The sequence below is a fragment of the Clarias gariepinus genome, chromosome 7, assembly GCF_024256425.1.
Source record: "Clarias gariepinus isolate MV-2021 ecotype Netherlands chromosome 7, CGAR_prim_01v2, whole genome shotgun sequence".
Taxonomy (NCBI): Eukaryota; Metazoa; Chordata; class Actinopteri; order Siluriformes; family Clariidae; genus Clarias; species Clarias gariepinus.
The window spans coordinates 14,912,352-14,934,934 of NC_071106.1; the positions used below are offsets into that span (position 1 = coordinate 14,912,352).

At 38.4% G+C, this 22,583-nt stretch overlaps 1 protein-coding gene across 32 annotated transcripts in view; it reads right to left on the bottom strand.

Annotated features, from left to right (window-relative positions):
• Positions 1-22,583, bottom strand: part of mical3a (microtubule associated monooxygenase, calponin and LIM domain containing 3a) — a 116,308-nt gene that overhangs the window by 2,277 nt on the left and 91,448 nt on the right. For 12 of the 32 annotated variants that reach the window (XM_053499817.1, XM_053499816.1, XM_053499822.1 and 9 more), the window contains 16 exons: positions 21,873-22,111; positions 18,845-18,985; positions 18,451-18,513; positions 17,429-17,509; positions 17,202-17,315; positions 16,966-17,066; positions 15,010-16,873; positions 14,831-14,925; positions 13,088-13,138; positions 12,323-12,430; positions 12,114-12,207; positions 10,132-10,182; positions 9,403-9,453; positions 2,930-2,995; positions 412-511; positions 203-276 (listed from right to left, as the gene is read on the bottom strand). In XM_053499817.1, coding sequence (XP_053355792.1) covers positions 203-276; positions 412-511; positions 2,930-2,995; positions 9,403-9,453; positions 10,132-10,182; positions 12,114-12,207; positions 12,323-12,430; positions 13,088-13,138; positions 14,831-14,925; positions 15,010-16,873; positions 16,966-17,066; positions 17,202-17,315; positions 17,429-17,509; positions 18,451-18,513; positions 18,845-18,985; positions 21,873-22,111 — 3,293 coding nt within the window. Of the gene's footprint in view, positions 1-202; positions 277-411; positions 512-2,059; positions 2,093-2,929; positions 2,996-9,402; positions 9,454-10,131; positions 10,183-12,113; positions 12,208-12,322; positions 12,431-13,087; positions 13,139-14,830; positions 14,926-15,009; positions 16,874-16,965; positions 17,067-17,201; positions 17,316-17,428; positions 17,510-18,450; positions 18,514-18,844; positions 18,986-20,060; positions 20,151-21,872; positions 22,112-22,583 lie in introns of those variants that run through there. The other 20 variants (XM_053499849.1, XM_053499848.1, XM_053499829.1 and 17 more) reach the window with 15 other exon arrangements.

Here is a 22,583-nt window from a genome sequence, read left to right on the forward strand (position 1 = left end):
TTGTAATCAGTGAAATTATCCACAGCTATTAATCGACTTAATGATTAATCATTAATATCAGTTGCATTAAATGATTTGTGAAGTTTAATTATTAAACCTGTACCCCAGTGGAAGTTCTCTGCATATCCAGCATAAGACCTGAACCTTGTGCTAACCTTGTAGATAAAGTTCATATGGTAAAGGACAAGGGAATAGCACATACCTTCGATTGCCATGCGCTCTCTGAGCTCCTGCTGCAGTCGACTTTGCCTGTCCTCCAGTTCCAACTCACGAGCGCTGAAGACGCAGCAGACGGAAAGGCTTTACACTTTTACTTATTAAAAAAATAATAATAACATACCAAAAATACTGTGTTCCACACTTTTAAAAAAAACATCCCACAGCAAATTTTAAACAACAGAGATTACTCACAAGATCATCAGTTCCGACTCATAGCGCACCAAGGCATTCTTCTCCTGCACCAGTTTGAACCATTCTTGCATCAGCTTCGGGTCGTCCTTTTTGCCCATTCCTGAAGAAAGCAAAGCGTGAGAAAAAGTAGATGAGGAAACTTTTTAGAAGCACAGTGGGTCACACTGAGATTCGACATGGACGAACACACAGACAATGCAATGACAGCCAAGCCGGGATGTCTCTCATTAGGGAATGACGGGATAGCGAGAGGAAGGAGTCGGTCAGGAGAAGAGCGCTGACCCAGGGACAAGTCTGACCAGGCAATTCACAGAAGATGGCGTGGAGGTAAGGTTTCTGATTTTAAAAGTACATTTGAGAGCAATGAAACAATCAGATTACACTTCTGGGGCTTTCCTTGCTTATAGTCCAAATTTCTTTTATAGCGCATCGTTTATGGGGATCAGTTCCGTGTTCTCCTTTTTCCCAAAGACCAAAGGATGCACCCAGACACAGGGATTGGCCATAAGTAAGTAAACGTCATTTAACATTTTGTTTAACCTTGTGTTTGACCTTTCGCACACATGAAAGAATACTTGACAATAGGTAAATAATGAAACACAATGGAGTATGCTGTTAATAGATAATAATCAGTGATGGAGATCAGTAAACAGTCTGCACACATTATTCGGGCAACAGTTGCCATTTCTTCTTAAAGAACAACACCTTGCTACCACCAAAGGTTGATTATTTTTTAATAACAGCACATCCCAAAGTGGTATTTTTATCTTATACCACAGCAGCTTGATTACTTGTGGAGCATCTATAAAACAAGCAGACTGATTTTTTTGTCATTTCTATTTAAATTAATTAAGACTAAAAACCATCTTAGCATACTGTATTACAGGAAATTTTAAGCCTACTTCCATGAATGCTTAATAAATGTCACCATATAGGAAAATAATTTGTTGCAACCTTTTTTTGCTTTTGTTGTTTGCCACTATAAAACTCATAAAGTATGTAAGCACATTAATAATAAACGTATTAATTCTGTACTACTGTTTGAGCTGCCATTCTAAAAAAGTAAATATCTTCTGATCATTAGAATTAAGGATTCAACAGTGCTGTGGTATAATCAAGCCAATCTGATCCAACACCAAAGGATACTTAAAATATTACTGTGGACTGAAAATATTCACATTTTTGATCCTATGCAACAACAACAAACATTTTCCAAAACATTTGTGTGCATGGATAAAAAGAATGCGACATGCAAGACTGAAATCATTGGCTGCACAGTTGGCCAACTGTACATGTTAATCCATGCTAGTACAGTCCTAAAAGCTTGTGACAATCCCTTTTAACATCCCTTTTAGAGTCACGCGCACACACGCAGACACACACACACACACGCAGACACACAAGGACATGCAAAAAGCTCTTTGAATTCAAGCAAACCTAGATGCAGCATGGACATACTTAGCTGACAGAGTGAAGAAAAAATACGGTACACACAATAACTGAATGTTTGTGCTTGCTGAGACAGCCCTGCGCTGCTTTTACACATAGAGAGGCAAAGCAAAGTTCCTCAGACACAAGAGCCATGTCAGAGACAGAGACACACTGGACGACAGGTTTCGGGAGGCGCAACTTATCCAGTGGACACGCACTGCCAGTAGCCTCCACAACATTCAGCCCCATTCTCTCCCGAAGAAGAGACACAGAGAGAAAACCAGAGTTAGCACTGTCTTACCGAATCTCTCACACACAGCCAATCATAGCTCAGCAAAATGCATGCACACACACCCAAGGTTGTTATTACGTCTACTTGACTAAACATTTAAATCATTTTATATTACGTTTTTCTTTTTTAATCATCAATAGGCCAAATAAATCTATAACCAAAGTCCATTTGGACCTAATGTTCTCAAAAACTGTTCTGGATCTAGTAGATGAACACAAGCAGCTTAAGGAGAGCTAAAATAATGTTTGTTGAAGCTCTACTGATGGGATCTATATCATTTATTTTCCAGGAAAAGAAGTTCCTTGTTATAAAAAGTTTAAGAACCTATGATTTACTGTATGTAACAGACTCTACACACGCCACACACACACACACACACACACACACACACACACACACACACACACACACACACACCCGCACACACAGTGAACATATGGTTATAACATGCAGCCATACAGAAGAGGATTGAAGCAGCTACTGTAACACACACCAAATGGATTTTTTATTTATTTATTTGTGACAAACAGTAAACCATGCAGTCATTAAATTCACACTCAGGATGATGAAACTAGAGATGCTATTTGATGCCTGCTCTTATTGAAAATCATTATCTGGGAATGGAAGGGGGGGGTGAGAGGAGTAAACGGATTGAATGAAGGAGGAAGAGGAAAAGGAGGAGGAGGAGAAGGAGGAGAACTGCTCCACAACTCCAGAGAGGGCAATCTGGGGGGTAAAAGGCCACGGGTCAGGCTGGCACACTAACGCGGCCTGGTGAGACGGAGTTTACGTTACCTTCTGGGGAACAGCATGGGCAGAAGGACAGGGGTCTCCAGCGAGGGGTCCCGACATAGGGCTCAACTTGCAAGAGACAGAACAAAGGGGTGGAGGAGGTGAAAAAAGGGAGGAAGGTGACAGAAAAGGAGAGGGGGAAGAGGAAAGAAAAAGAGAGGGGAGGAGAGATGAAGGAGAGAGAACAGTGAGGAGAAAAAAAGAAAAAAAAGCAAGAGAACTAAAAAAAAAGAAACTCAAAGCTACTGTGTGTGTATAAAAAATAATAAAGCGCAAAAGAAAAAATGCGAGCAAAGAACTAATTTTGTGAGTTGTGCATTATATACCATAGGAATGCATGTCTAAAAATGCAAAGGGATCTGCTGTCAATATAAACCAAGTGGATTGCATAAGTTTTTCCCCCGGGAACATGGACAAATTGGGATTGGTATTAATCTATACACAAAACATTAATATTTAAATATTAATATAGTTTGTAGAATAATTTACAGATGAATCACATTAACGCTGTGATTTTATAAGTATTAACGCCCATTGCTGTGAGATATTTTAGAATGATTTGGTGAAACTAGATTGCACTTGTTCATGGCCTTAGACTCCAGGTCTTCTCTTGAAAAGAAAAGAAAAAAGAAATACCTTCCAGTAAGAAGTGTATTTATACTGCACACAGATAACCTTCATTAAACTACAATCATGAATTAGTTGCATCAGAATATTTCAGTTGCAGATTAACATTTGTGGGTGAAGGGGTGAATTTTTATGAAGTATTCATATATTAAGCATGTTTTGCAAAGTAAATCTACCCTACCAATAAAGATGCTGCCTCTCGACAGTATTATGAGCACAAAAGTATCCCATCTTTGAGAACCTTTCAGCTCTGTATGGGGGGGAAAACACTTCAGTCATACAAGACTTTGGTCTGTGTACTTTGAAGCATAAAAGAAAAAAAGAACAAAAAAAAGAAAGAAAGAAAGCAGGTGTGTTCTTTGCCAGACCACATGGGAAAAGAACGATTCACAAAGAAAATATTAAACATTTGATTTGATGATTCCCACTGGTGAAACAGTATGGGGTGGCGGTGTGAGGAGTAAACAATGGAAAAGTCAACGCTGGTCATATGGTCGACAGGTTGATATTGCGATGATCTGCAATATTAAAGAGCGGGTGGAATGTTGGACTGCACCAAGGGACTATCACAGAGGGGACAGCGATTCCAATGCTGATTTTAGACTAAAAGATACCCATGGAACAACGCAACACAAGGCGAAATGAATTTAATTACTAGTAAACTCAGACTTTGTGCTGTAGCACAGCCGATACATCACCAGAGAAATCCTTTTGCTAAGTGCATCATGTATCGAACCTGTGCTGGAGCTGATCAGCTCCACCGATTACTACCAATCATCCTCAATAAACACAAGAAACATTAGGAAAGAAGATCCTACGCCCACAGTATAGCACATTCCGGTACACACATGCACATCAGCCACTTAAATGCAAGCAGGTCAAGAATTCTGCCATCATCAAGCCAAAAAAAAGAAAAGTAAACCCTTTACACCAGATTCTTTGCATTTCCCCCCCTCAGATTGGATATGTATATCTAGACAGTTCACAACTGTCCCACTAACAGTAGTGCATTTGAAAAGATTTGCTAAGATCAGATTTTTGTACCAACACTGTCCTTAAAAAGATATATATATATATATATATATATATATATATATATATATATATATATATATATATATATATATATATATATATAAAATAGAACTTGTATTACCTTCAAACTGCTTCAATGAATTTGCTTGAATGGCAAATTAACCATTAACCACTAACCTTCTGAAATACACATTTAAGGCTATAATTAGAAAGACAGTTCCAATCTGTTTATTTCCTTTAGGAAAGCAAAGATTTTCTGCAGTTTGAATGGAAAAAAATATTACACAAACACTGACTTTAATTAAAATACTTTAAATTTAAACCACAATTAAATTTAATATTTAGTTAGATTATAGTCAAATTTTTGGCTACATGCATCAGTTTGTCAAATCAGATTTCTTGGAACTCCACCTCCCAAACTTAATGTTTACTATGACTTAGCAAAAACTTTAATCTGGCTCTAATTACAATGCATGTTTTTATGTCTTCATTTACCTTAACCTGTTAAGACCTGAATATGAGGGACATGACATTTTCTCTCAACTGCATCCCAATGATGGTTAAGCTTATAGTCATCAGGTGCCAATAAGGAGAAGCACTTACTCTCTTGCACTCATTCTCTATACCACTTATCTTGTACAGGGTCATGAGAAGCCTGTAGCCTATGCCGGGAAACTTGGGGGACGACCCCGGATGGAGTGCCAATCCATAACACAGGACACACAAGCGCACACACACACCCACACATTATGGGTGAATTTGGAAACACCAAATGGCCTAGGAAAAATTGAAATATACACAGCAGTATACTCTCAAAAGGTTTAAAAATATTTAACCAGGCAACAATACTGGATAGACTTACCAGTTTACCAGACTGTCAAAAGAAATGACTTTATCCAACACTACAGATCTGCAGACTATTAAGAAGCATGTAATCATCTTTTATACTGTAGTTAGACAGGTAATCTGCCTCAATGTCAACATACTTGATAAACATGATATTTTGATGGTATACCACAAGTCTCTATGCTTAGTCCACTTTTATTTTCCTAAGACATGTTCAACTGCTTACTTTTCAAACTGCAGAAAATCTTGTGTTTTCAATCATTTAGGCCAGTGGTTCTCAAAGTGTGGGGCGCGCCCCACTAGTGGGGAATACAGACATGACAGGTGGGGCGCAGTGAACGGGAGGGAATAAGTGGCACGGTAATTCCAGAGGAACAAAATATAAGGAAACATTCGGTATTATATATGTAATTTCATTTATTTCAATGTGTATGCTGATGTTTCTGTATTTTTGTTAAACATTAATATTTTATCAGGCAGTACTAGTCTGGCATTTCTAGTTTTCAGTGTGGCAACAAAGTTACTTTTTGATCCTTCAGGCGCTGAACAGAAGGGAAGATCAATATCGTTCTACGCTTTTTGTTGGTGTGCGGCGTTTTGCGATGATCCCTAAATCATTCGTTGCGCCGTAGAGAATAATGGTGTTTATGCTTTTAAACATGTATAATTTAAGGCGGATGTAGCTTAAAGACAATGTAGAGAGGAAATATATCTGGGTATCTTATTCGCGGGTTTATTTACGCAGCTATTGAATTCGGAGATGCGAATATAAAACTAACTTTACCGCGGACACAAACAGGTGTTATGCACTAAAATGCCCCCCCAACACACACGTAATCTCTATCAAATATTATATTAGGACATGCATTCAAAGGTTTATTATTATCAAATATATTATTAACCCTAGGCACGTGACAGCCGTCGAGACGATTAATACAAATCCCCAAAAATTATTATTTTATGGCACATTTATTTTGCAGGGGTTTATCAGTGTACAAATAACAAATTGTTTATCACAAATAACACTAAATAAATATTGTTTGTGGGTGAAAAATTATAGGAAACGATTTTTATTATAAAATAAGCAATATAAAAATATACATGTTGTATATGAAAAAAATATATAATTTATATATTTTTCCCCCTATACAAATTTTTTTTATATTGCTTATTTTATAATTAAATTCGTTTGTTATAATTTGTAATTTGTACACCACAAACCTATGAATTAATGTTCTAATATATTATTTGAAAAAGTTTAATGGGGGACGGGGGGGCATTTTAGAGCATAACACCAGGTCAGTAGCGTACTAGTGAGGATAATAACGTCAATGGATACATTTGTTACATGGACCTCAAAAAAGCAGGTAATTTAGCCGAAAGAAAAACATGATGAGGCCTATGTTGCACTTGGATTCATGGTGGGGATGGTGGGGGCAGAGGAGAGACCCGTGTGTGTTTTGTGTCTTAAACCGCTGGCAGCAGACAGCATGAGACCCAACAAATTAGGAAGACACTTAGAGACAACACACCCCAGTCACGTTAATAAGCCACTCAACTTCTTTGAAAGAAAGCTCTAGATAAGTGACGAAGTAAGCCTGTTATAACATCTGCACATGTATTTTATCTGTTTTGAACTTGGTGTTATTTGATCTTATTGGTTTAGAAATTGATATTTCAATAAACAGTAAACTTGGCCGTTTTCGTTATCATTTTGTAGACAAGTGGGGCTTGAAAATTCGCCCACCCCCTTAAGTGGGGAATGACAGAAAATGTTTGAGAACCACTGATTTAGGCGAACCAGTTTATTCATAGCCCTTAAGAAATATAGTATCTGATGCCTTAATTTAAATTTAATTAATTAATTAATTAATTAATAAACCTGAGGCCATTGCATTTTTTCAAACAAATAGAAAATCCATAATTCATATTCCAGCCACTTCACACCTATGATACACTATACCTACCTGAGATGGATTAGGTTGGTATTTTATATGTATTACAGATACATACTTAGCATAACACATAAATAAAAAATAATAACCTTGCTATTTATTCCCAAGTTCCTGAATGGGTTTGTTGTCTAAAGAAAGATGCATGTCATGATTCCATCTTTAGAATTTTAACTTCATATTCCTCAACAAAGCGTAAATTCAAGGTCTTGTCCTTGTTTATAGAGACATGAAAATTTTTCTGGAGCTCCACGCAATCTCCTGTCAGTGTGGGTGACTAAGGACACAGCAGTATGCCTACAAGACGCACAGAAGCACGAACAACACACTGCAGCACGACTGTGTAGACGTGGACAGGGACACAGCAAATAAGAACATTACAGTACATAAGGGGAGTCTGTGTAGAAGGTTGAAAGATCTCTCTCTCTCAAACTTTCAAACACAAACACACACCCACACACACACCCTCATTTTCAAACATGGTCCCTGGACAAGTGAGCAGGTATGGTGGAGAAAAAGTGCAGGGGGAAGCAGTTCAAACTAAAGCAGGCTAAAGCAGACAGTGGTTTAGAACAGTTTAAGTAATGCACAAGCTTTTTAAAATAATTAGAGACTGGCTGATATAAAAATTGTCATCTGAGTGTGTTACACTGCCATGAAACACCGCTTAGTCTGCAAGCCTGGCTTCATGTCTTAGAAGAAGCCAGTTGGTAGCTGGGAAGATCCAGTAGGTGGGAAGTGGCAGGTAACCAAATTGGGAAGGTAAGCAGGGGAAAATGCCTAGTGTAATTTTTTAGCTTGTAGTTGTTGTAGCTTGTGGGTTTGGAGTGATGATGCAATCTTAGCTGTAGTGTGGGACCAAATTAAATGCCATTCTGATAGATGTTATCTATCTACAATCAGCTCGGGTTTATTCCATGAAAATGTCAACAATGTTGGAAAACCATAGGAATAAATTACGATTGCTCACCAAGCATACTGTAGGATGCTAAAGAGAGCTGCAAGCTGAAAGGATGTAACGACTTGAACTTCTAATCTACTATACTAAATAAGCTTAATTTTCAAGTCAGTTTCCTTTATATTCAGTTTTGTTTGAGAGTTGAATCTGAATAACCACTAACTACGTCAGCAGATTCCAGTTCAACTAAAGCTACTGGTATAACTGACTGATATTATGAGAAGCTGGATGTTCTGACTAGTATCTGGAGGGAAAAATGGTCAGGCACTAAACTAAATAAAGAATGTGTGAAAGTTTTGGCACAATTTTTCCCCTTTAAAAAAATTTTTGGTTTAAAAAAAAAAAAAAGAGGATTGTATATCTTCTGTTTAAATGAAATTTGCCAACAATAAATAAATACATGAATGTGGTACAGACCACTGCCCCAATATAAGGTGGTAACAGACCACTTTTCTCAATCTGAGAAAGTGGACAAAGTTTTCTATGCATGTGCAGACCACTTTCCCATGGACATTGTCTATTCTTTAAAATGTTTGGAATGACCAGCTTGATGATTTCTTTATAAGAAGGGGGGAATCCGCCTTTGCTTCCCACAGTCGTCTATGGCTTTTGCACAGTACATATATTGAGAATATGTGGACGAATTTGAATATTCAAAATTTAAACTGTTAAAAACTATTTACAAATCGATTAAAAGATGAGCTAAGGAAACAGACAATACATGGAAATCAAATTGTAATTTGATATTGTGTAATCAAAAAAGCTGGACATAGGTTAATCCAAAAGAATAAAAAAACCTGATTACAAGAAATAATTCAGTTGCCTTGATTGAACGGACATTAAAAAAAAAAAAAAAACATTACAGTATACTTTAAAAAAGAGCTACATATTCCTAGGACTTTTTTGCTTTTTCGTGATAAATAAGGTTACACTGATCTGTGTTGGATCCATAGGGACAGGGCGAGACACAAGTAACAGAATAGCTTCAGTAAGTACAGGGAGAAAGAAAGGTGAGTTAGCTTGTTGTTAGTCTGAAGCGACAGGTTTGAAATACATACCGCCCAGATGCAAGTCCAGGATCTCACTGTAATTAGACTCTCCCCAATAGTCTACAATAAGGATATATTAGAGATGTGTTACTGCACACACAGGCACAGCTAATCCAAAAAAAAAAAAAAAAAGAGTCATGCATGTGTTCGAAAACAAACACCCACACGCACCATATACTGTAGAGTGTGCAGAATATGTGACACTGTATGTATGTATGTGTGTATATATATATGTATATACAGAACATGTAGTTAAATACAGACATTGCATATGCACGGCGTGTCTCAGAACAACAGAATGGGCACATAGATTTGCTGATGTGTGCTGTTGTGCCCTGCCACAGGCTCGGATCTGGGTAGAGGTCTGTGACTATTTTAGCAATTATTTAATCTTTTCTTCGGAGTAAACAAGAACAAACTGTATATCTTAAATAGGAAGTAATGTTTAAGATCAGTATATTCCATAAACCCCATTAAACTCCCATAAATTGATGAAGCATGCTGTAAATGCAAATTATAGTCACTATGAGAAACAGCTATATATAGTATAGTGCATGTTGCTCACTGAATTATAACTACAGCACTCTGCTTTCAAACATCCAGTGAGAGGGCACACAAATCTATGTTAGACACACAGAATAGGGTCCATGCAGCAGAAACACACATGAGGAGAAATCAGGAGAGATGATGTCACGGACAAAGACTTTTAACACCTACTAACATTATCGGCATGGATACCTGAGCGCCTCTTGCGCTGTTTAGGGCTAACACTAGAACCTTTATGTAACCCTTAAAGAGAGTGAAGGATAGAGAGGTTAAGAAGCATCTTCAGAGGTTCAATTAAAAAGCACTCTTTTCAGTGAGGCTATGGACAGGGAGGATGGGGAGATGAAAAAAGAGCAAAATGATCAGAGAGGACATAGTATTGTTAACGTAACCACAACTTAAGCTGTTAAACTGTAAATCTCTCATCATTTACAGATTCATTCAAACTTTAATCACTTCTAATAGGCCTTATGAGCTAATATTATTTATGACCCCAACAACGAAGGCAACCAGAATCGACTCGATCTGTCCCAGCGATTATTAAATCCTTGATAGTCCCTTGTCATGTGCTTCTTAAACATGATTTGTATGTGAAGAACATATAAAAATACAGTATGGATAAAGCCACAATGAATTTTATAAACACTTTCTTCCACTCTGTCCTCAGAATCTGTGTGAACTGAAGAGGTGAACACACAAACCCGTGGTTTCCAGAAGCTCAGGTTAAGAACATTCTGATCAGGCCTGTCACAATTCTGAAAACATAACTTGTTACTGTGAATCACATAACAGTGAATATCAATTTTATTTTATTTCCTCAGAGGTGAACAAGTCCTGTCCGGGCTAATATTATTTTTATTCATGGTTACGGTACATACAATTTGATTTCGCAATAATAATAATAAAAATAAAAATAAATCCATATACTACTGTATATTACTTTAATTCACACCATAACATCACATTTTAATCTTTTGTTCATGTTTAAAATTAACACTCTTCACAGAGGTGTAATTCAGTAAGTCCCCGACTTACAAACGAGTTCCTTTTCGGGACTGTGCACTGACGCCAATTTGTCTCAGAGCTGTTTTCCACTGTATTGGACTGTCAAGTCTGTTATGTTAAGAGTTTTCCGAAATGAGGATTATACACCATCAGGAAAGCTTTACAGGACAGCAATTTTCTGTCATCGTGCTCCCGGACTGATTTATTGAAACCAGTTAGGCCGACTTATTTCTTCCGCACCCCACATGTACCTGACTTTGGACATTTTCTACATTCACTTACATGCGGAAAATATTGTATATAATTGTAAATATTAGTATCTGGTGCTATGCAGTGTCTGTTTTTTTGTGCAGTACATGCTAATAGATAAAGCTACTTTTGTGATTTATCCGCAACTATAAATGTTTGTAAACTGCGATTTGTTTGTACAGTATCTGTGGAAATTTGTAACTTAAATGTTTGTAAGTTAGGAACTTAATATACATCTCTGAATGGTAGAAGGTTTTCATTAATTTGATAAATTAGCATACACTAATAATAGACAACGTTTTTAAAATCAGGAATCAGGACAATGTGGGTATTTGGAATAATATCACATAATATTTTTTGTGAAGAGAGAACTCTATGGTTTACAGCCATAACATTTGTTTCTAATGTTAAAATCCATTTTGGGGTAATTTGCTTTTTACGCTACATTTAAAGCTCTAACGTGCTGTACTGTATGAAAAAGCTGACATGCAGTTAATTTATAAATAGTTGACACAAACAACATGAATATAAAATTATTTGGTGCAGTGATTTCTGTAATAATTGTGACAGGCATTTTCTATGCTACACACAGTTTAACCTTAAGTCTACAAATATTCCAGAAACGCACAATAAATTTGATTCAGCCAAAGTCTAACAAAATACGTATTATAGCAAAACTAGCTTAAGGTTATTCGTTACAAGTAAATCAGTGCGAGAAATGCAGAAAACAGCCTAATGCTCTTGAATTTCATGCAATCTATGGGGGGGACGAAAAACTAAACCATATACTATATTACTGAATACTCAGAAGTGACTGTTAGTGCTATGACTAAGGGCCTGAGGTATGTAGGAAAAAAGATGGCATGACTAAATGACAAAACTGGTAAAACTATTGAAAGAAAATATAAAAAGTGAGGTACCTGCTTCCCCTCGCAGAGCCTTCTCCACCGCGACGCCCCTCTCCTCTAGCTGTCTCTGTTTTTCCTCCACCTGCTCTAGCTGTCTCTGAATGATCTGGGTGGCAGAAACAGACCCATAATCAAGGCTCTGATTTCTTAGTTGACAGTGTATTTTTCAATTATTCACTCTTCTTCTCTCTTCATGTCCAAAATTACCATTAGACTCTCACCTGAGCCCTGTGGAGCCTCTTCAGTTCCTCCTGCTTGGCCTGACGCCGAGCTGCCTTCTGGACCTTGCGCGTGAGCTTGGCATTTAGCTCTTCCTCAGTGTACATCTTCTGCAATAAAAAAAAAGTATCAAAACATGAACCATGAATAAAAGGTGCAACAAGTTGAGTGTGAAATTTAAAGGGCCAGTTCTTCGAGTACTAACATTTAAAATCATCAGCTATGACAGGACCACAATAAACTCAAATGCCATCCTATTATTTATCACTCAGGAAATAATTACACTGTAGACATGGGCCATAGCTAGTGAAATCTGTAAATTATGTATTTAAAACAAATCTGCATTATTACTACATTATTTTAACCCTAAATATATAAAAAAGATGGAACGTGCACTTATTCATTGTTTTACAAAGCATAGATAACGCAGATGATCAGAGAAGTAGAAACCAGGAGAGAGTCCAGAGAGAGATGATGTTTGTGGCATCCATGAAGATTCAGTATTCCCTAATCAGCCATAGAGTGAATATGAACCAGTGAAAAGTACAGTGCAGAATGCAGATCAGCTGAAAGCTTTTCAGGAAAATCAGACGTAGTTACATCTTCCAGGAGTAAAGGGGCGCGAGAGATTCATGCTTATAATTAAGGATGTTAGTAATACAGTAACATGGTAACACAGGGACATGTGGATCACAGTAGATGAGAGTTGAAAAACAAGACGTAAAGCATGCTCAGAGTGGGTGGACCAATGTGAACAAACACACTACCTTCGGGGGATATGATCTCTTGAACGCCAATGCATGAGGAACATACACAGACTTGTAGAGGGGATAAAAAGATAAAACACGAACAATGAAAAAACACAAAATAAATGGTGTGATTGAATGGGTTACGGTTTAGTCAAAGTTAAAACAATGGCAAAACACACACATACAAACTTTACCCATGCTACAGGGCATAATGTCATTAGGATGAATGTACATGTACACAAACTTACATATTTTTAAACAGAGGTGCCAACATTCAAATTTGGATGATAGCTATTGTAACCCTTTAATCTGTGAAATCAGTAAAGGGACCGATCAGACTTGGCTATAACCCAGTCTGTGCAGACTGCACGAGCTTTCGAGTGGTGCAACAGAAACACGTTTTAATGGCGCTTGCACGTTAAATAGCCTCCAATTTGCCTTTTTTCCAGACGCAAAGAATATGTGTCAAACTTATTACACATGCTTTCACCAGGCCTCAAAACACCATGAGTGCTAAATGGTCTCAAAACATGCGCATTAAAAGTGTTGTTAAAAAACACCTGGGTTCTCGCAACTGATCACCACACACTCAAAACTTTGAAGGCATTTGAACGCTGTTTTTTTTTTATCATCCTACAGGTGGTACACTCTATATGATCCACACATTGGCATCCTGTGTGGTACGAGTGAATTATTTGCCGAGTTTTTTTAGAAATATATTTAGAAGTACGGCAAATATGTGCTTCTCAGTACAAATGTAGCTTTTTCTTCCAAGTTAAATGTTAATCTCTTGTATTTGAAGTTATTTTCCATTGTTTACATGCTGCCCTCGGTTTTTACACAAGAAAACTAATATAAGGAATGGGCTACATTTAATTACTAATGTTCAATTCGGTTTTGAAGCTGGTGAATAAAGATATAAAAGTTTTCAGTTCTGGCAACGTTTTTATGATAATTATTAACTTAAAGATTTATGGTCTTAAAATTGTAACAAAACTGGAAAAAAAACATCTATAGAGAATTGGGATATTTATAAAACTGTGATATTATATGGGGTGGTGACTGGTGATGCCCAAATTTATTGATTTATGTAGATCAAACACGTTGATGCTTGGACTTGTGAGCCAGTAGAAAGCAAGCAGTTATGGTTTCTTTAGTTTGTACAAAGAAAAAGAAGAGTAGTGTATTCTTAAGAGGCAGTCGCTAAATTTTACTGTTTTACTGTTGGTTAAAAATGGTTGGCACTTCTGGGTAAGTAAACACCAATTAATACAAGTAAGAATGAATGCTCTAACTACTATCGAATTGCATGCTTTAAATTAATTCAACGTTTACAAACAGGCACACATGTTACTACGTGGATCAAATGAACCCAGATGAATACTGTTTAAATAGGATTTGCTCAGCCTCATTTCTCTCTTTACAATCCCTAGTCATTTAAAATTTGTTTCAGTCAGGTGTATTAGAAAATCCACTTCAAATACAGTTACTGCCTTCTACAGAAATACTTCCTCTTCATCTTGCGCCCAACATTTCTCTATTTTCACTACTGACATCTCTTTGATTCTCTTTTACTGCCTTTCTGGTTTGTCTTCGCCTTGCTTCTCTCTTTCCCCCTCTCTTTTTTGCTTTGCCCTTTCCTTTTCCTGCTGATTCAGACACTAGATCAATGGGTACAAGTAGATGGGTTATGTGTGAAAGCCAAAATTCTAAATCGATGCAAGGAAAACAAACATCTCCATAAACGTAACATCGACTTACATCCGCCTTGGACTTCTGAGAAGATCTTTCCAGAACATCATCACAGGACAGATCTGAGTCCTCGGAAAAGCTGAGGTTTCTTCTCAAATGCAAATCTTACACAAGAAGAAACGGAATAGCCGTTACACCATTTAAAAATATGAGTCCTCAAAAACCAATAAATATTTTAAACCTCTCACCTGAGGACCTTGCCACTGGCGACCCTTTCTTCTTTCCCGAGTCCACTGTTGTGGAGCTAGAGGATGTGCTCGGACAAGACTTGTCATCTTTCTTTTTCTTGTCCTTCTTGTACCCAGAAAATACTGCTTTCCACAAGGACTTGTGTTTAGGTGGGGTCTCTTCCGTACCAGAGTGTCTGCTTTCATTTTTTGCCTTTTTTTCTTTTTTGTTCTTACGTGGAGAAAAGAGGGAGCTACGTTTTTTACTCTTTCCTCCTGTAGAACTCTCAGACGAGGTGACAGAACTATCCACACTCTTACTTAAAGGTGAGGTAAAGAATCGGTCAGGAAGTACCTCTGCTTGTTTTTTGCTCTCCAATGCCTTCACAGCTGAAGACTGTGGAGAACTTGAGCGCTTCTTGCTTTTAACAGCTACATCGGAAACATTCCAGGCCACTTTGGCCACAGCACCCTTACTTGACTCAACCTCTTTCATTTTATTAATCTGCTTGGCCATTGCATCTTTAAGAGCTTGACTTTTCACTGATTTCTCCCTCTCCCTCATCCGCTCTTCAGCAATCTCTTTGGCTTCAGGGGAAAAGTGCTGAGGACCTTTCACAGACCTGGACACAAGACCTCCATGAATGTTGGGTTTTCCATTCTCGACAGCCAAAGCAAGGTGAAGAGAAGGCTTTTCTCTGTTCACTTTGCTAGTGGGTGGGGTGTAGAACCTATCCTGCATGCTTGTGTCAGGTGTACGATCATCATACGTGTCCTCCACATCATCAGCAAAGGGAATCTCATCTACACACTCTGCAAATGACTTCCTCACTTCTTCTCGTCGTGGCTTAGTGGGCTCCTTTATCCTCATCACCACTGGGGGGTTGGTTCTCGGAGCAGCTACTGGAACAGCCACAATTTTTTCCTGATTTTGACTGGTAGGAGTTTTAGCTTTGGCTAAAGGTGCCTTCTCCATTTCACGTTCCTCACTGGGTGAAGCTAGCTTCTCCCAAGACACTTGAGACTTCTTTCTCGTGAGAGTTGCTGGCTCCTCATTTGGTGGAGGTGGTGGAGGACTGGAAGGAGGCGTGAGCATGGTAGAATCAGAGTTGTTGATGCTGTCACAGGTAGGTGTTTGGCTAGTCGTGTAGCTATCATTTAGGCCCAGACCTGAGCTACTGCTTAGATCCTTTCTCTCTGAGCTACTACTCTTGGGTTCTACAGGAGAGATTACCTGACCCTCAACAGTAATATTGAGTCTGTGGATGACCGTGCGGCCTGTGAATGCTTGCTTTTCGGATATGGCCTCTGAGATCTGGGGTTTAGACAGTACAGGATCTGCGGTAGGGGTTTTAATAACACTCTTCTCTACAACTTTGCTCCTTTCCAGTGGGGTAAGCCCTAAGCTCCTCCTAATCTCAGCACTCTTCAGCCAGAACTCTTCAATAATATCAGTCTTCTTGGCTGGCGTCTCCATTTTCGCATCTTTTACATTCAGAGATTCTACGGTTATCCTCTCTAAAACAGGTTTCGTCAGAGGTGTGGAAGTTACAGCAGGGACTGGTTGAGTCCTCACAGGTGAGCCCGAAGAAAGGGGAGAGGAGGGCTCCTGGCACGGGAGGGGCTGGGCACAGATTGGGGATAAGGGGTTGGCTGAAGGTGAGCAGGCACAAGACTCAACCTGGACAGGAGATTTTGGGGTGACCGTATCTGGTAGAGGAGCTGGCTGGAAGCGGATCGGAGATACCAACGTGATAGGAGTTTTTGGTGTCTTAGCCTCTGGTGACGGTAGGACCACTGGTTTGGCATCTTCTGGCAAAAATGGCTCAGGAAAAAAACGTGTGCCTGGAGATTTAATCAGCCCTGGACTCAAACTTTCTTTGATCTGGAGGTAAAAATGCGAAGAAACCAATTAAAACGTGTAGCCGTGATCACTAGAAAAAAAGATAAAGACAAAATCTAGCCAAATAAAATTACCTCTTCAGCAGGTGTATTTGGCTTTGGGATTGAAGTGAGAATAACATCTACAATGATTTCCTTTGGACTAAGAGGTGCCTGTTCTTTATTCTCTTTATGCTCTAAGAGAATAAAGCAAAAGAGACTTAAGTGTTGTTGTTTTTTTAAGAGTTAATACTATACAGGATATACTTTACATATCAATATCAATGCACTAAATTACACAAAAATGGCATACTGTTTACATCAAAGCGTACCAATTTTGGAAGTTTGTTCTATGCTTTCTGGCTTTCCAGGATCTACAGAAAGAGGCTCAGGAACTTCAACATGTTGCAAGCGAGCTTCAGCTTCTGCATCTGAAGGGATGTCCTCTGGAGCACAGAAGACATATAACTGCTGTCACTTTCAGTGTACACACATTATATCATCCATAGGCATAGCAAACACAGACACATTTCACATCATTAGTTTCACTGTGACAAACCTTCATCCAGCTCAGTGCCAGGCTCAATGTCTGGGCTTCCTGCTTCAGCCTCAGGTTCTTCCTCATCGTCTACACAAGGCTCTGAGCCAGAGAGGGGAAAAAAGACAGAGCGAGATGAGGTTATGTAGTTATAAGTGAGACAAGAGTGAGAGTACAGTATAAGAGCCACTAGCTCAAAGATCTTATGAGACATACAGTATATGCAACTACAGTATTATATAGATGGTAATGCAAATGTAATGGAAATAATAAAACAGTTAGGCATGCATGGCATTTAAATAGAATGTATGGACACAAAAAAACAAAACAAGAACAAATAATAATAATGACATCCTTTGTAATGTCACCAATGCCATTGTGATTAGCACAAGCGTTTGCACATGCTGATATCCATTTACGCATATGGGCAAATGGATAAAGCTTGGTATCAGCAGCTAGGCAGCAGAATGATCATGAGAATTAAAAAATAAATAAATAAATAAAAAATGCCCTCCCTCCCCATTCACAGACCAGCTATAAGTGGTCACACTGATGTTAGAGCTTCAATATAAACTTAATGTCTCCCATGGGAAAAAAATTGAGCCATTCAAACCATTTTTTCATTCATTTCTTAATATGGTTTCCAATACAAGAATGACAGTATTAATAAAATTGCTAGTTTATACAAATTAGATTTTTATCAGTGCACGCAAGCTTTACAAATACTGACTGCTTTTTTTAAGTAATAATAATTATAATAATAATAATGATAATGAAAAAATCTTTTTTGATCGAAATCCCCACTATGGTAGCCAAGAGCGTCAATATTTACGTCAATAAGCAGAGAGATACTGGATAGCAAATGTCCTTGTTAAAAAGACTCTGTCTAATGGTTTCTACATGCAGAGGTAAATGACAGCTTCATCATGCAGCCAGTATTCCACCTGTGTGTGAATACATCTGTGACATGCTGTGCACTGCAGCGTGTTTGCGTATAAGGAGAGTTTTTAGATGGAGAGCTGCTGCTTTGGTTTCTGCACTACCTCCAGACATGGAGTCCAGCCAGGCCCTGACAGCCTCGTGCCGCACTGATTTGTGGGAGGGGACTAAAACAATCAAATGAAAAGGTATATGAAAAACACAACAGATGAACAACTCAACAAAAGAATGGAACAAGGGGGAAAATTACACCTATTCTGGAGCCTATCAAGTGAAGTGAGATCAAGCAGGATGATGGATACAAAGCATATAAAAATATTATGACATTCACACAATGATAACAAATGATATGAAAAACAACAAAAAGTAACAATCCGTAAAAAAAAAAAACATGACATAAAGGACAAAAAAGGTCACATTCTTTCTCAAACGCAACGCACGCATACAAAAAGATGATTACGGATCCCAGCAGCCAGACGCTCCTCCAGACTGAGTTACCTGTGCTGGAGATAGGCTGAGTGTTCTGCGTAAGGAGTGAAGAAGGAGAGCCTGAATCTGTGCACTCCTCCTTTTCTACCCCCATCTGAGGAAGCAGTGGGTCAACTGGCTGAAGAGTTTGTTGAATTCGCAGGTTCCTGGCTATTGGGTGTCATGATTCATAATGTCATGTAAGGAGTGTGATCGCAAAAAAAACAAGAGGAGGGGAAAAGTCACCAAGGACACCAAAAGGTGACCAACAAAAAAAACAGGATCAGGAGGGACAGATGGAAACAATGAACAGGGAGAAAGAAAGAGAGGGGGGAAAAAGGAACAGAAGACTTTAGAGGACATTTTGTAAATAATACAGCTTTAAGAATAGAACAAGCATGCATTAATGCCAATCCCAAGGCTCCAGACTAACAAAGGGCATGCTTAAAATAATGTTCTGGATAATGCTTCATAAGTAATAATGTTTCATGAACAAAACAGATTTGTAATTCTGTGTCCGGATGTCTTTAAAAATATGATCTCTACAGTGTGTGTTGGCCAGATCACAACGATTATAATCAAAAGTATTCATGTTCAATATTGTGTTTTTAGTCAATATAATCCTTACAATATATAAATATATACGAGTCAAGATAAAAAACAATACAGTAGCAGGATGATTCTTTATACAGTTAGTCTGTAGCCTTGTTACTGTATACGTGGCATACGTTTAGATCGATCTAAGAAATTATACCACTCTCACTCAAATTGCATTCAAACCTCATACATAATATAGCAATGCTATACTGCCATTATTTTGTATATTGGGTATGACCTAAACAAGAAAACATCTGGACCTTGGAATTGCATTCATACATAAATAAACCCCTGCATTGTTAGGCAATAATATCAGCAGTTTGATGAGTGCATTACTTGGGTAAATGGAAACTGCTTAGGTTAAAAGCTGGACGGGGGGAAATATTTAATCCTGTTCATTTAACATATTCTATCATTTAAGGAAAAAAAATCTTACACTTCTTAAATTTGACCGTAACATGCTGTCAGTATTCATGTGAGAGAAAAACCACTCGCAACCAAAATTAGTTGTAATGATGTACTGTACGAAGAAGAAGTATGAACAAGATAAGGTTACAAGGTATGTTTTCTCCAGGCAATGATTTTTTTTACCTTTGCGTGTGTGCGTGTGTGTGTGTGTGTTTTCAAACGCATCCACAGGCAGATATACCTTTAAATGTACCCGTATCCTCTTCATCTTTTAAGTTCTCCAGCCATAGACCTGACTGGAGTTCCCTTTCCCAAGGGCAATACTCCCCCTCTGTTAGCCCACACAGTTACCCCAACACACACATACACACATACATACAGACAGGTGGACCAAACACATATGGAAAGGGAATCAAAACATTCACCCACACAAACACAGACACAGAGGATTAAGAAGGAAAGGAGAGAGGAGTAAGTGGTGTTTCCACAGCACAGGGTAACAGACACTATGACAGACAGTATGATCAGACCCTTGGACCCCAACCTCGTATTACACTTTCATAGCAACTTGATGGTATTTGGTTATGAAATATGAAAACTGTCTCAATGAAAGCCTCCCACAAGGACGTAACTGTAAAAAACACGCTGGCTACATCTACAGGGAACACTACAGATATAAAATTGAGTGTTTGAAAAGATAACGGCAAATACTGAGCTGTAATAAGTCTGGTGATCTGAGAAATTCTGTCACATTCTCAAATATTGGTTTTGTTTTTCTATGATGCACTACATGGCTAAACGTTTATGGATGCCTGATCATGCACAAAGTGAGGTCTGTGAAGACCAGGACATGGTTTGCCAAGGCTGGAGCGGAAGAGCTCAAGTGGATTGCCCAAGGCCCTGACCTCAATTCAACATCTTTACGATAAACTAAAGCACCCCAGGTCTTCTCACCCACAAATCAGTGCCTGACCTCCCAATTGCTCTTGTAGCAAAATGAGCACAGATCCTCAAAGATGCACTTAAACGCGAAATGTCTTCTTAAAACATTGTAGGGTACAATAACAGCAAAAGGGGACTCAATCTGGAATCTTAATCTGGAATCCTGGATGTAAAAAAAAAAAAATGGGTGGGATGGTCAGGAGCTTGTGCAGCTACTGTACATTACTGTCATATGACTTCTGTTGCTACAGCTGTCTTGCCGGTCATACTCACACCCCTAACAGTCAATCTGCCTAGTCCTTATGCTGACCTGCAAAACTCTATCTAAACTATTAATCATCTAGACAGCTGCTTCAAACAATGTGTCAAACATTTTATTTTAAATTAAATGCATGTATAATATGACAGCAAGGTGGCTTTGTGGTTAGCACTGTCGCCTTGCACCTCCAGGGTTCGGGTTCGATTCCCGACCAGGTTCAACTCCAGCATCTGTGTGCATGGAGTTTGCATATTCTCCCCGTGCTTTGTGTGTTTCCTCCAGGTCGCCCGGTTTCCTCAAAAGACATGCAGAAAATGCACAAATTGCCCGTAGTGTGTATGTGTGTGGGCTGGGATGGATTAAGCGATAAAGCATTTAAAAAAAGCGATATAGATGATGAGTGAGTGAGTGAAGTTACTATTCCGTTTAGACTGTTTATCCTGTTATAGCTGTTTTGGCCTCAGTAACATCAAAAGACTTTTCCCAGACCACCACACATCAATAATCTACCTGCACTGCACCTTTTAAAATAAATACAAATTTTCGACAACTGTTCTTCGTCTGGATAAACAACAACAATAATAATAATAGCTTGAGAACTATAACGACAAGGTCATACACAGAAAGGAAATATGAAATAGAGAAATGAGAAAAGATTTAACACAAAAACAACACACCTCTCACTCTGTTTTTGATTTTCCCTCAGTCAGGCCACTTGCATATTATGGTAGCTTTTTCTCCCTCCAGCTTTTATTTGGTCTTGCAAAATGATCAGCTTACACTTGTTCAGACAACCAATATATTTTCCTAGACCATATACAAACTGGTAATGCATAAGCAATATAAAATTACCATCACTTGATTCATCCTCCTCCTCATCCTCCTCCTCCCCATCTTCTTCATCATCTTCTTCATCTTCATCTTCATCTTCTTCCTCAATGTCTCCATCCTTCCCGCTTGCCCCAGCATCGCTGCTTGCCTTCAGTTTTGCATGGAGCTCCACAGCTTCTTTCCACGGCACTCCACCGAGATCGGAGTTCGCCGGGGGCTCCAGATCCTCGCCTTCTTCCTCCATGTCAGATTCTGAGCTACTGCAGTAAGACAAGAGTGTGCATTATCAGTAGATAATCAGTAAATATGCAGCGGTGGACAAAGTATATTGTACATCCTGTGCTTAAGCAAATGTAAAGATACCTTAGACAAAATATTACTAAAGTAAAAGGAGTCCTTCCTTTACATTTCTTAGAGAAAAAGTACTTACCTTCATATTTACTTAAGTATTAAAAGCACTGAGTGTGTATTAGCTCAATGTAGCCTTTAAGTCATAATAAAATTCTCTCTCTTTTAACATCTCACCTCTGATCCCAAACCTGCTACATGAACATTTTACACAGGAAGGCAAATCATGCAATTCAAAATAAAAGTAAGCAGGTAGTTAAAAAAATATTACTGCTTCAAATACTACACACCACTGTGGTTACATAACGTAACTCCAGGCCCAAATGTAGTGAATTAGAAAGTACAGATTGTTGAACCATGTGGTAGAGTACAATGATATAATAA